The sequence below is a fragment of the Mercenaria mercenaria genome, chromosome 18 (assembly GCF_021730395.1).
Source record: "Mercenaria mercenaria strain notata chromosome 18, MADL_Memer_1, whole genome shotgun sequence".
In the NCBI taxonomy this organism is placed as follows: Eukaryota; Metazoa; Mollusca; class Bivalvia; order Venerida; family Veneridae; genus Mercenaria; species Mercenaria mercenaria.
In genome coordinates this window covers 18,376,442-18,389,479 of record NC_069378.1, presented here as the reverse complement: position 1 = coordinate 18,389,479, position 13,038 = coordinate 18,376,442, and the positions used below count along the sequence as shown (strand labels likewise).

The window sequence follows — 13,038 nt, the reverse complement described above, 5'->3', positions numbered from 1 at the left end:
TCTGTTAAAGGTCAAGGTCACAGAGGCCTGAACATTGATAACCAGTTCCGATCAATAACTTGAGAACCACTTGACCCAGAATGTTGAAACTTCATAGGATGATTGAACATGCAGAGTAGATGACCCCTATTGATTTTGGGGTCAGTCTATTAAAGGTCAAGGTCACAGTGGCCTGTTCATGTAAAATCATTTTTTGAAAATAACTTGAGAACCACTTGACCTACAATGTTGAAACTTAATAGGATAATTGGACATGAAGAGTAGATGACCCCTATTTATTTTGAGGTCACTTGATCAAAGGTCAAGGTCACAGGAGCCTGAACAGTGACTTGAGAACCACTAGGCCAAGAGTGTTGAAATTTAGCGGGATGACTGGACATGCCAAGTAGATGATCCCTATTGCAGCCAACCATCAGTGTCTCTTCGACTTTCGCTCCTGACCCCTATTGACTTCTTGCCTATAGGACTTTGCATTGGGGGAGACATTCGCTTTTTTACAAAAGCATTTTCTAGTTCTTTCTGATAAGTACATTCAAACATGTGCCAATGACCTGTATTTGGAGACCATGACTCTAAATTTTGTTTAACCTTTAGCCTGCTGGCGGCAAGTAATTCTGCCTTTGCGACCAGTGCAGACAAAGATCAGCCTGACATCTGTGCAGTCTGATCATGGTCTGCACTGTTTGCTATTTAATCAGTAAATTTCCAGTAAACACCCCTTCGAATAATAAATGGTGTTGCCCAAATTGAATGATGGACCAGTCCATTATAGAAATTTAGCAGGGTAAAGGTTAAATAGATATATGCAGTGAATTTAAACCTGTGAGTAAAGACCACCTGGGAATAGACCCATTTTTTGGCTCTCTGATACATATGAGCCACGCCATGAGAAAACCAACATAGTGGCTTTGCGACCAGCATGGATCCAGACCAGCCTGTGCATCCGCACAGTCTGGTCTGGGTCCATGCTGTTTGCTAACAGTTTCTCTAATTGCAATAGACTTGGAAAGCGAACAGCATGGATCCTGACCAGACTGCGTGGATGCGCAGGCTGGTCTGGATCCATGCTGGTCGCAAAGCCACTATGTTGGTTTTCTCATGGCACGGCTCATATACACTCTTAAGTATACAGGTTTGACTGCACAAGTATTTTCTAAATTACGGCGTTATTTTATCAGATATGAAAAAATTCTGTTTTGTATGTATATGTGCTTACAGCATGTGATACCTAAAGTATGCCTCTTTTACTGTTTGTTACCATATTTATTCTCGTTGTTTCTTTTAAAGTAATTAATTCCATGTGTTTCTTTCTTCATTTCAGGAATCATTATTGGCTCAGACAAAAACAGCTGATGTTTTTAACACTAACAGTAAAACCAAAAGCTCACCAGTACCACATGACAAAAAGTTTACCCAGAATCCACAGCATTCACTTCCTGCTGCTCAGCAGCGAGAAAACACTGAATACCGATTGGCTGAAATTACAGAAACTACTGAGAAATGGAATGCACATGTACATGTGATGAATGAACCAAAGCATGTGTTTGTGTGTAAGAAAAATGTCTGTGCTGATGAAGACAAAGAAAATAAGCCTGCTTTATCTTCCATTAGTTACTCTCCAAATAATGAAATTCAGGACAAATCCTTAGTATATACACTTACTGTTCCTGTAGAAACTGTTCCTACAGAAAATAAGAGAAAAGAGCATTCCACAAATTCTAGATACATCTCAGCGATTTCTGTAAATGTTGAAAGGAAATCCAGTGGTAATAATAAGAAACCTGTCCGAAGTTCAAAGGTCACACAAGTAGGTCATGTGACCTTTCAAAAGGTCAAAAGTAAAAGTGACCGTGACATTGATAAATTAGATCTGAAAGATGAAGCAGAAGACACTGAAAATGTTTTACAGACTGCTGCTGCTTCAAACTTAGACGTGAATGAAAATCTGAAATATAGCATACTTAGCAAAGAGAATCAGCCTATTAGCCAAAGTACTCCAAATGTTTGTAAAGATAGTAAACATGACTTTACTAGATCTGCTTCACCCTGTAGAGCAAAAGAAATAGTGTTAGAAAAGAAGCGTGCAAAGGAAGCCCTTATAGCTGCAAATAGTCATACCGCCGACTGGCTGCTAGATAGCGAAAGGCATTTAGAAGCGGCTGAAAGCTCCAGAAGTTCCAGGGTCTCGCCATTTAGAATGGGTCGACCCATTTGGGCATCTACGCCAGATTTGAAATTTAAAAGAAGTGTTACGCAATATGGTGATGATAGTAGCAGACATATAAAAATGGAGGGAAATCATTCCTTTGATCTTCTGCTAGATGAGGAGCCTGGTACCAGAAGTGGACAAAAGTTACTTGGTAGCCATATTGCCCCGGCTCATTCTACAGAACAGTTAGAGGAGTTGGGCAGCAGACAACATCTTACAGAAGCAGGTGGGAAAGTACCTTTGGGGGATCTGAAGGGAGATTCAGCATGTTCCTCCATGGATGAGAGTGTTGAGATATCAAGACCATCACTCATTGGAAGCTCATTTGGTATACCAGAAGATCACCTTAACTACTTGAGGCTTGCTCGGCTAGTTAATGGACCAAGCCTCATTACGGTAATTTTGTTCTTTTTACCTTTCACTGAAGTCCCACTGTAATAATTTAATTCTTTTTATTCCCCAGTGGAGGGATCTAGTTTTGGCGTTGTACGTCCCTCTTTCCAGTTGTCGAAATCTGTGGTATAGAGTTTTTAAATAAAACATGGTAGAGGAGTTAACTGCTGTAGAGATGCCATGCTGCAATTTTTGGTCAGATTGCCTGAGTATGACATGATTTATGGCCCTTTGTACATGTATATTTAATATATATATATATATATAGTGTTTTATTCCATTTTCTATATATATATATATATATATATATATATCAGGGCTCCGGAAATTTTGATAACTCAATCGGTCCAAAACGAAAATCCTGACATCGGCGCTACCCCACCCACTGCATTCCCAATATTACATATTTTGTAAAACGTGATAGAGTAAAGAAATAAGCATGTCATGCATTAAAACTGAGTTACCGGTCACCGCGTGTTTCCATACAATGAAGACAGTTATTCAGTGTTATGTGTGATCGTTACTTTGTTTAAATTTCGATGTTTTTCCGAGAAAATACTTGTAAGGATAAAATTACCGAGGCATTGACACCGTGTGCGTAACTAGTCTAAAAGCCAACGCACGTGACCAGTACCGTATACACGGCAGATACTTTGTGATGTTTCCTCATTTTTTGACGGAATTCTATAAAATACAATGCGTCAAAGTGAATTACATGACACATATTCTCTGCTAAACAGTCTCAGTATTATAAGAATACTCTGCCGCGGACCGAATGTGTACGTTATATGAACGCAGAGATCGAATTTCCCGCATGTATAGTACCAAAAGGTCACGCGTGTTGGCCACGGATATTTCATTTCACTTATGTTGAACTTAATAAGCAACTACATTTTATAAAGTTATATGTTCTCTTCTGATGTAAACAAAATCTCATTTTGAAACTTTTTTTAAAAGACCGATTTGATAAACAGTGCCACTCCGGTTTTCTTTATCATTCGTGTTTGCCAGTCCATTTTTTTTTCTTTTTGTTTTTTGCACAGTCAGGTTGCAAAGACGATTTTCTGCACTTGTTTCAACTGGAGCCCCAACAATTAATGAATCTTGTAATTTTTTCAAATCAAGTAATTATAAAAAATATTTTGATCGGTTTTCCGTGTGATGTCTCATTATAATGTACAGTTATAGCTCTTTGATTAAATGCAGTGACCATTTGTTTTTTTACCGTGATCAAACATAGCCTTTTGAAATAAACCATCCGTCGGATTCTAAATAAAAGAAGTGGATCCCCGTCGAAATGATTTAGATCCAGTCAGACATATTTGGAAACCAGTCAAAAATGTTAAATACATTGCAGTCGGCTGTCTGCAAACATTAAAGGATGTGCCGCGCGAGCACTGATTGCGTCACGTGCTAATTGCGAACCGATTATCAAAGTGACAATCAGACCGTTTGACACGTTTATTGATTATTTGAGGGTGCGACCAACAATTTCCTGCTTGGCAGGTGATCGTGTATTGAGATATCAGACCGAAATTTATACTTTTCTCCATTTTTACGGGACCGATTTTTTTTTGTTTTTTCACTTCATGAATCGGTCTGAAAAGTCAAAAATCGGTCCAAAACCGACAAACCGGCAAATTTCCGAAGCCCTGATATATATATATATATATAGTGTTTTATTCCATTTTCTATCTGTACGGAGTCATATCTCAGACATGGTTTGAAGGATTTCAATAAAACTGGTAGAAATGTTAAATGCTTCAGGGTAACACAGCCCTGTAAGTTTCATTCAGATTGGTAGAGGAACACAAGATTTTTTTTTTAAAATAATAGAATGTGTAAAACTTTTAAGTGCCAGCTGTAAAGTATCCATACAATGGTCCTTGATTTAATGTTTGAATGTTATCGGTTTTAATTGGTGCAGGATTGAACTCTAGTTTTGTGGATTTGTAGTTTCTTACCACATGACCACAGATCTGCTTCCAAGGTTAATTGAGTACAATTATTATTGGCTTTCTTTGTTGGTTTTAACACATTGGTCTGTTGATTTAACCAGTTTCTTGAGTTCTTTAGAAGCATTCACCTGTTCTCTAACAGTAACTGGCAACTTGGATGTTAACCAGAGGTGGAATACATATTAGTTTAGACTCACTGTCTTCAGTCATTGGCACTGAGGTCTGTTACACCTCATCCATGGCTTTAGGAGCCTCCTTGGTTGAGTAGTTAATGTCTGTTTACTTGAAGTCACTTGCCCTTCACAGATGCGGAATCCAGATGCACTCTGGGCATTGAGGAAGTCATCCAGCTGGCTTATGGAAGGTCAGTGGTTCTACCCAGGTGCCTACCCTTGATGAAATAATGCAGGCACTACGTACTCTAAAACACATTGAATTCATTATGTAGGTCTCTGTCCTTTCCAATATTGATCTTGCAAGATGTTTTATCTATTGTTGTTTGCCTATTGTTCAAGAAAATGTTATTTTCTTTGTTGTTCTTTGTCAAGTAATGACAAATATGCAGTGTAAGTTCTGTCATTGTGTAGTTTAAACACTGTTGGGGGTGAAATGTGGCTCCTTTGTTCGTCAAAATAAAAACAACATTCTAACTTAATGTACACGTAATGTTTAGAATATTTGTTTTAAAGATTACACTGGATTGAAAAATAAAAATAGGCGTATTTGTAATTCCAAAATATACATTCCACTGTAGTAATAGGGTTGTTTATATTACAGACACTTGTAAGAATGAATATAAAAGTTATCAAGACACTTTTCAACTGCTCAAAGTGGGAAGATATTATAGGACTGTAGGTAAAGAAGTGAAGATATGTGTTAAAACATTGATAAAGTAGTATGTTTAAGAAACTCTCCTGTTTTTGAAATCGTTAATTTATGGATATACTTCTATGGACCAGTTTAAGAATGTAAGTGGTTAGTTACATAATTATGATAATTGAGCCGTGCCACGAGAAAACCAACATAGTGGGTATGCGACCAGCATGGATCCAGACCAGCCTGCGCATCCGCGCAGTCTGGTCAGGATCCATGCTGTTCGCTAATAGTTTCTCCAATTCCAATAGGCTTTAAAAGCGAACAGCATGGAGCCTGACCAGACTGCGCAGATGCGCAGGCTGGTCTGGATCCATGCTGGTCGCATACCCACTATGTTGGTTTTCTCGTGGCACGGCTCATATAATATTTTAAGTCAACAAATTAAATTAATTTTCATTATAACTAAATAATGTTTTAACTGATCGGAATAAAATCTGAAACAATAATAATTATGTTTGAATTGATGCAACTTCTTCAATTGAGTTTATATATTTAGTTGACACAATTGATTTAATCAGTATCTTTTAAGATGCACAAAAGATGTATATACTTACATTATACACAATATTTATCACATTTCAGCATACCCTATTGAAATGGCACAATATTTATGTGGTGTATTTATTGATTTGTGCGTCACCTGTATTAATGAATCGCGATAATTTTATTTTAATGGTACTTGGTTAAATCCAAAAATAGGTAAAGCAGGTGTATTTTCGGATAAATGGTTTTAATTTGTATGTTGTAGTATTCTTAACTCTAATTATGATGCATCAATCCATCCAGATTTGTAGTCAAGTGGATAGTGTGTTGGACCTCTATTCTTTTTATGTTTGTATGGTGTAGGTTCGAGGCCTTCTTTTTTAAAATGATTTTGCTCATTCTATTTTAGCAGGTCTATTTTATGTCGTCTTTAGTATTTATTTTTTCTTTCATTCTTGCAAGAGTTTTCTTTATTCAGTTTGCAATGGTAATAGATTTGATATCTATTTTAATGTTAAATCCTCTGAAAAATATCAGTAAGTAATCAGTATAAGTGCACAAGAAAATCCTGATAAAATAGTTTCACCTGACAGTGTATTCTTCTCTAGGTAAAAACATGTTAGAAAATTAAAAAAAAATGTAGCTCGTACTGTATTCGAACCAGCACCGTAAGCTTGCAAATCATACGTGTTAACCACTATACCACGCTGCTACATACATCGGTTTCGGGATATAAGATATTTGTCATGTAATGTGTCCACCTGTTTCCTTATTTCATTGTTATGGGTTGATCCGGTATTAGTAAATAAAGGCCACAGTTATCGCGTTTTGTTAATACTATTAGTACACTTCAATGCATAGAATAAATAAATACACTCCACATAAGCTTTTATTTCCCCATGTGCTGAGATTTAAATAAACTAATTACAATGTACAAGGGTAACTTAATCTAACAATGTGTGGCATACAAAATTTGAAAATCTAACATATTTTACAGGTATGAAATGAAAGGAACAGTATACAAGTGTCAGGATAAGCAACATATTTTCACAGCCTTTCAATACATTAGAATTATAGCAGCTTTGTGATATATAATCTTACTTAATCAACCAAATAATACTTAAGATTAGCAATTAGGTATAAAAGTCAGAAGCTAGGGGTATTTATGTTAGTATTAACCCTTAGCCTGCTTAATTTTTAAAATGAACTGGTCCATCATTCAATTTGGGCAGTACCATTTATTATTCAAAGGGATGTTCACTGAAAATTTACTGACTGAATAGCGAACAGTGCAGACCATGATCAGCCTGCACAGATGTGCAGGCTGATCTTGGTCTGCACTGGTTGCAAAGGCAATCCCACCTGCCGGCAGCAGGCTAAAGGTAAGGTAGTGTAGCCATAATGACAATCTATAATTTCTGTTCCATTACATTGACTCTGTATGAGATTATTTTTGCATTTCCCGGCAGTCGCTGAAATCATTTCTCTAATATTTTAGCTACATTTATGGCAGAAGAAAATACGAAATTGCATGAAAATTGCCATTACAGGTCAACTACCTTGAATTTAGACTCTTTTCAATTCAATTTCTTTATTTCACTCGTATCATGCAAACAAACATCTCGGTCACAAACATTCCCCTGGGCTGCTGGAGACATTTTATATACAAAAAAAACGTGTATTATCCCTACAGGCACAAGTATCAGACCTTGGTGAAAATAATATGATCTGACAGATAAAAACCCGGCCCTGTTTTTATCCTATATCAAGTCAACATTAAAAATATGTAGTGAAATATGAGTCCCGTTGAAATGATATATAATACGTAGGGTATATTTTTGTGTCCCCCAACACTCAGTGGAGGGGGCATATAGATTTAGTCTTGCCCGTGTGTGCGTCCGTACCAAAAAAGTTTGTGACGCACCTAGCTCAAAAAGGATTTGAAATAAATTGATGAAACCTTGAATGAGTCTTTATCATGATATGAACTTGCGCACTTCCTATTTTTCGTCTTGCTCAGCCCCCTATTTCCAGAGTTATGGCCCTTGAAATAGTCAAAAAAGCACATTTTCAACTTGTGATGTGCCTAGCTCAAAATGTATTTCATGTAGATTGATGAAACCTTGCTTGAGTCTTTATCATGATATCAGCTTGCCCACCTCCTATTTTTAATGGCTCATCTCCCTATTTCCAGAGTTATGGTCCCTGAATTAGTAAAAAATGCACATTTTCACCTTGTGATGCACCTAGCCCAAAAAGTATTTGATATAGATTGATGAAACCTTGAATGAGTCTTTATCATGATATCAACTTGGGCACTTTCTATTTTTCGTCTACCTCAGCCCCCTATTTCTAGAGTTACAGCCCCTGAAATAGTTAAAAATGCACATTTTCACCTTGTGACGTGCCTAGCTCAAAAAGTATTTGATATAAATTTATGAAAACTTGCATGATATTTTATCATGATACAAAATTGTGCACCTCCTATTTTTAGTCTGGCTTCACCCCATATTTCCAGAGTTATGGCCCCTGAAATAGTTAAAAAATCCACATTTTCACCTAATGACGTGCCTAGCTCAAAAAGTATTTGATGTAAATTGATGAAACCTTGCATGAGTCTTTATCATTATGTATCCCTTGCACACTTGGCATTCTTCTTGAGATTTTAGCACTAATTACAGAGTTATGGCCCTTGAAATAGCCAAAATAGTGGATTTTTTGTTTGTGATGCTCATAACTCAAAAAATATATATCGCCTAACAAAGAACTTTGTCCACCAAATAACACGTTTCTAATCAATTATGGCTATTCGTGCATTGAATTAACAGTAAACTTAACTTATTGTTAATGCTGATGATATAATTAAATTTCATCATAAAGGCCCTTTCAAAGGGAACAATTTCGACCAAGTGTCGTTCTTTATATGAAAGTTAGACCAAGTGTCATATTCGGCAAAGTGTCGGATTCGACCGTGTTTCATGTTCGGTGAAGTGTCATATTCGACGTAGTGTCATGCACCGGAATAATGAATCCTTTATATGTTTGTTGAGGTTATACCCCCTTAAGACTGCAAACGTTTGAATTATTGCCCCTTATTTGTGACAAAAAAAAAACAAAAAACACCTTGTGTCCTACAGACACATTCTAGTTTATTTTTGCATGATTTAGGATGAAAATGGGCGATTTTATCTGTCAGGTCATATTTTTTTCTTGAGGTCCCATACTCTTACTGTGGTTTTATAGTATGAGCAAAAATGTGAAGTCATTGCATGTAAATAGAATAATAATGAAAAAAAATGGGATAAGGGAGAAAGACTGTTACATGTTTAAGGTAGGGTTTTTTTTAAAGTTTTGATTTATTAAAATTGGCACTGATATTTAATTCATTCTTTAAACTTTACAGAAGAGGTATGGTCCATTTCTTGCAGTAGTCATAATCACATTAATTGATAACATTTCTAAATGCAATATCCAAATGTCTCTGGCACCTTTAAAGGAAATTAAAAAAAAAATTAATAATTTGTGAACTATTTTTTGAAACTGTAAATTTGTGATCAATTATTCATTTATTGCAAGTACTTAAGTAATTATGATATAATTGTTTAAGTCAGTTTAAAAAACTGATTTCCAGGATAACACAGTATGTGTGAATTTAGTCAATTTCTTAAATTGCAATTATTTATACTGACACAATTCTATTTAATTAAATTTGACTGTATCATATAAAAGATATGTGGTATTTTTCCTTCCTCTGGCAACGTTCAGGATAATCATTATCACCAAATTAATTAATCTATTTTAAGTCATTAAACCACATATATATATGTATAAATTGAAGATAAAATTAACTACCTGTATTCATTATGTATTACTTGACTTTGGTGCTAGACATTGTGCTGTGCATTTTAAACTTAATTTAGTTTAAAGTAATGAAAGTTTATAAAATATCAAAAGAAGTTGAGGATTTATAAAAATCTTATTTATTAGGTAAGTCAGTTTAAAACAATGAAAAACGTATATGATCTGTATACATTATCCTACCTTAGTGTTTAGTGGACAATATGTACCTTCTTTAAGCAATAAATTATTTACATAAGATATACTTTTCAAACTCAATGGTTATACAGGGATATAATATGTAAATCTAAAAAAGGTCAGTTTCAAATACCAGTAAATCATAATGTAGGCGATTAAACAGTAAAATTTTTATTTATTAATAGTTTGAAGAAAGGATTACTTTTTATTTTGCCATGTGTCATAAAGTTATTTTTCTAAGAATTCAGTTCTCTAGTTTTCTGCCATTTGACACAGTGAAACATTAATATTAGACATGAAATCATGTGGCAGTGATCAGAAATGTTTGGAAAACAAAATATGTCTATTCTAAATAATAATGATTATAACATTTGAAAAATCTTGTTAAATCTGCCAGTGTAATTATCACTTATCAGTCACACTATAAAATTTTGAATCAAAAAGGTTGTGATTGGCAGTAAAAACACATTCTTGTTTATTTGTCATCCAATCACTGAGACAAACTGTGAAAATGATGACAACCTTTTGATCAGTGTGTATGTGTGAAAAGCTAAATGGCTTATTTGAATTAATCACATCATGACACCCAAACTGTGAAAAGTGTGGTACAGTAGTTTGATTGGTTAACCTGGGAGGGTGTGAATGTAATTTTAAATATTGATTGGTTCAAAACAATTATGTCATGGCTTTTGGCTTTGGCTACTGTACCAAGCCATAATTCTGTAGTAAGTTTATACTTATACCTTTGAAATTTGTCTTTCAAAGCATTAAAACCTTCAAATTAAATCTGGGAACATCTCGGAATATAAAAAAATATATTGTGTTTGATCAGTTATATTGAATTTATTCAATAATATATTAAATTCATTAGCATTTATAGGTAGGGAGTTTATTTTAAAATAGATTTATGAAAAAAATAATTGAAAAAGTGAAGTTGGATATTTTATTTGAAAGTACAAATAAATTAACAAATAACTTTGTGTAAAAAACCTTGGTCCATTTTCTGTCTGTACAATGTAGTGATAAAAACACATGTCATAACAGAAAAATTGCACTGTTAATTTACAGGAATAATGCTGTTATTTAAAAAAATATATAAATGTTTTGTCAGCAAAACTTGTTATTCACCAAACATAGATATTAACTGACTCTTGTTCTGTTTTCAGGACGTTTCAAAGATGCCAAACTCTAGATTTACACCAAACTTTCATATGAAAAATTGGACACAGATCCCTAAACGAAAGGTAAGTACCAAATTTTAGAATTTAGATGTATTCTCATGTAAAACTTATTCAAATAGTGATATTATGTATTTTATTTAGTTAATATTTACGCTTTATATACTTAATTTAGAGACTATTTGCTGATGTGTTTATTTTTGGCGGTTTTAATAAACGTGAAAAATTGTAAGATTTTTTTTGGATAGGTTTATGGATATTTTTGGTTAGACCTTTTGGTTATTTTGATTTTGTGTTTTCTAATTAGTTTGCCAGATGTTAAAAACACATTTTTTCTCTTAACATTTTGTGTGGAATTCATTTTTCATTAATCAATGAAAGGCTAATATTCAAAAAGAAATTAAGCATCTTCAATTAATAATATGTTTGCATATCATGGCTTAGTTGAAAATGATGTTTTCCCACATGAAAGAATAAAAAAAATGCAGAAATTAAGATTTGTAAAAAAAATCTTATCTATTTTTATCTCTTTTATATGATTAGAGGTAACTTTCTTTCAGAAATATTAGTACCAGCTTTATTATAAGATTTGGACAAAATGTAATTTAGGCTTTCCAGAAATAATTAATCTGCCATAAGTCCACTGTCCACTTCACAAGTTAAAATGAAAATTAAAAAACTCCAATAATAGTTATATGAGAAATTGAAATTCACATGATTATTTCTTTTTCTTTGCAGCATTTAGAGGAAGAAACATTACTAATGCAACATGCGGTTCAACGTTACAAAACTGAGCTCTGTCTGATGGAGAATATGCTGTTTGCTCTGTACCGTACAGCTCAGGCAGAACTTGAACCAGAGGATAGGTAGGTCACTTACTCGTATTTATTTCTTTAAATAATAGAAAACAGATATTTCTCCAATTCTTTTTCACATGAAATTTCTTTACATACATTTTTAAATGAAATTGCAGTTTCATTTGTGTAACAAGTTTGCGATACATTTCCTCATTGTTATGAAAAAATTATCCTTAAAGATTCATTTCTAAGTGACGAATCTCAAAATATAGATACATCATTAATAATTAAACCTTTTTTAAAAAAAAATGTTCAGCAGTAATTTTTTCAGAACAAAACATTTTCTTTTGGTTAAATGAGTAAATAAACAGTTATTGTCTTCAGAGAGGTCGATGTGAGGATTTATCGACCCCTTACACTGCTAAATTTCTATAATGAACTGGTCCATCTTTCAATTTGGACAGTACCATTAACAGTTAAAAGGGGTGCTTAATCAATTATGTCTTTGTGATCAGTGTAGAACTGTGTCCAGCATGATAAGAGTTAAAGCCAACAATAATTGTTTTATCATTAAATTCAACAATTGAAGGTTAATTGTGGAAAGGGTTGCAAACATGTGCAACTCTTGCGGTCTGTTGTTGTAGGTCAATATGAGTTTTTGACTCCGCCCTTAAGTCACTAACGACGTGACATGGGTTTAGACCAATGAAAATAATTATAAATATAGATTTGACATTAAAACTATTATTATATTACTTTTATGAACCAGTCTTTACATGTTTTTCAACATTTTTTGAAAATGGTTTACACAGGAAACATTCCAAACAATGCAAAGAAGGGTCTTTAATTATTCTATAACTGTTACAGATCTGAGGTTGAAGAGTTACAGCATCTGTGGTGTGAGGTGAGAAAAGAGGTCATCAAAATGGAGGAACTTCTTGCTCAACGTCTAAAAGCCATCATGGCCGGCAATGAGACATACAGTCCATTGGATGCTCTGGAAATTATCCAGTCTGTAAGTACATCTGTGATGTAAATGTTTTTAATGAGTAGATATGTTAACCCATACCCTGCTAAATTTCTATAATGAACTTGTCCATCTTTCAGTT

General features: G+C 34.1%; 1 protein-coding gene across 1 annotated transcript in view; it reads left to right on the top strand.

The window, feature by feature from the left end:
• The window catches only part of LOC123538351 (uncharacterized), a 144,536-nt gene that overhangs the window by 128,206 nt on the left and 3,292 nt on the right, over nt 1-13,038 (top strand). The window contains exons 15-18 of the mRNA XM_053529687.1: nt 1,322-2,605; nt 11,121-11,198; nt 11,871-11,998; nt 12,797-12,944. Coding sequence (XP_053385662.1) covers nt 1,322-2,605; nt 11,121-11,198; nt 11,871-11,998; nt 12,797-12,944 — 1,638 coding nt within the window. The remainder of the gene's footprint in view (nt 1-1,321; nt 2,606-11,120; nt 11,199-11,870; nt 11,999-12,796; nt 12,945-13,038) is intronic.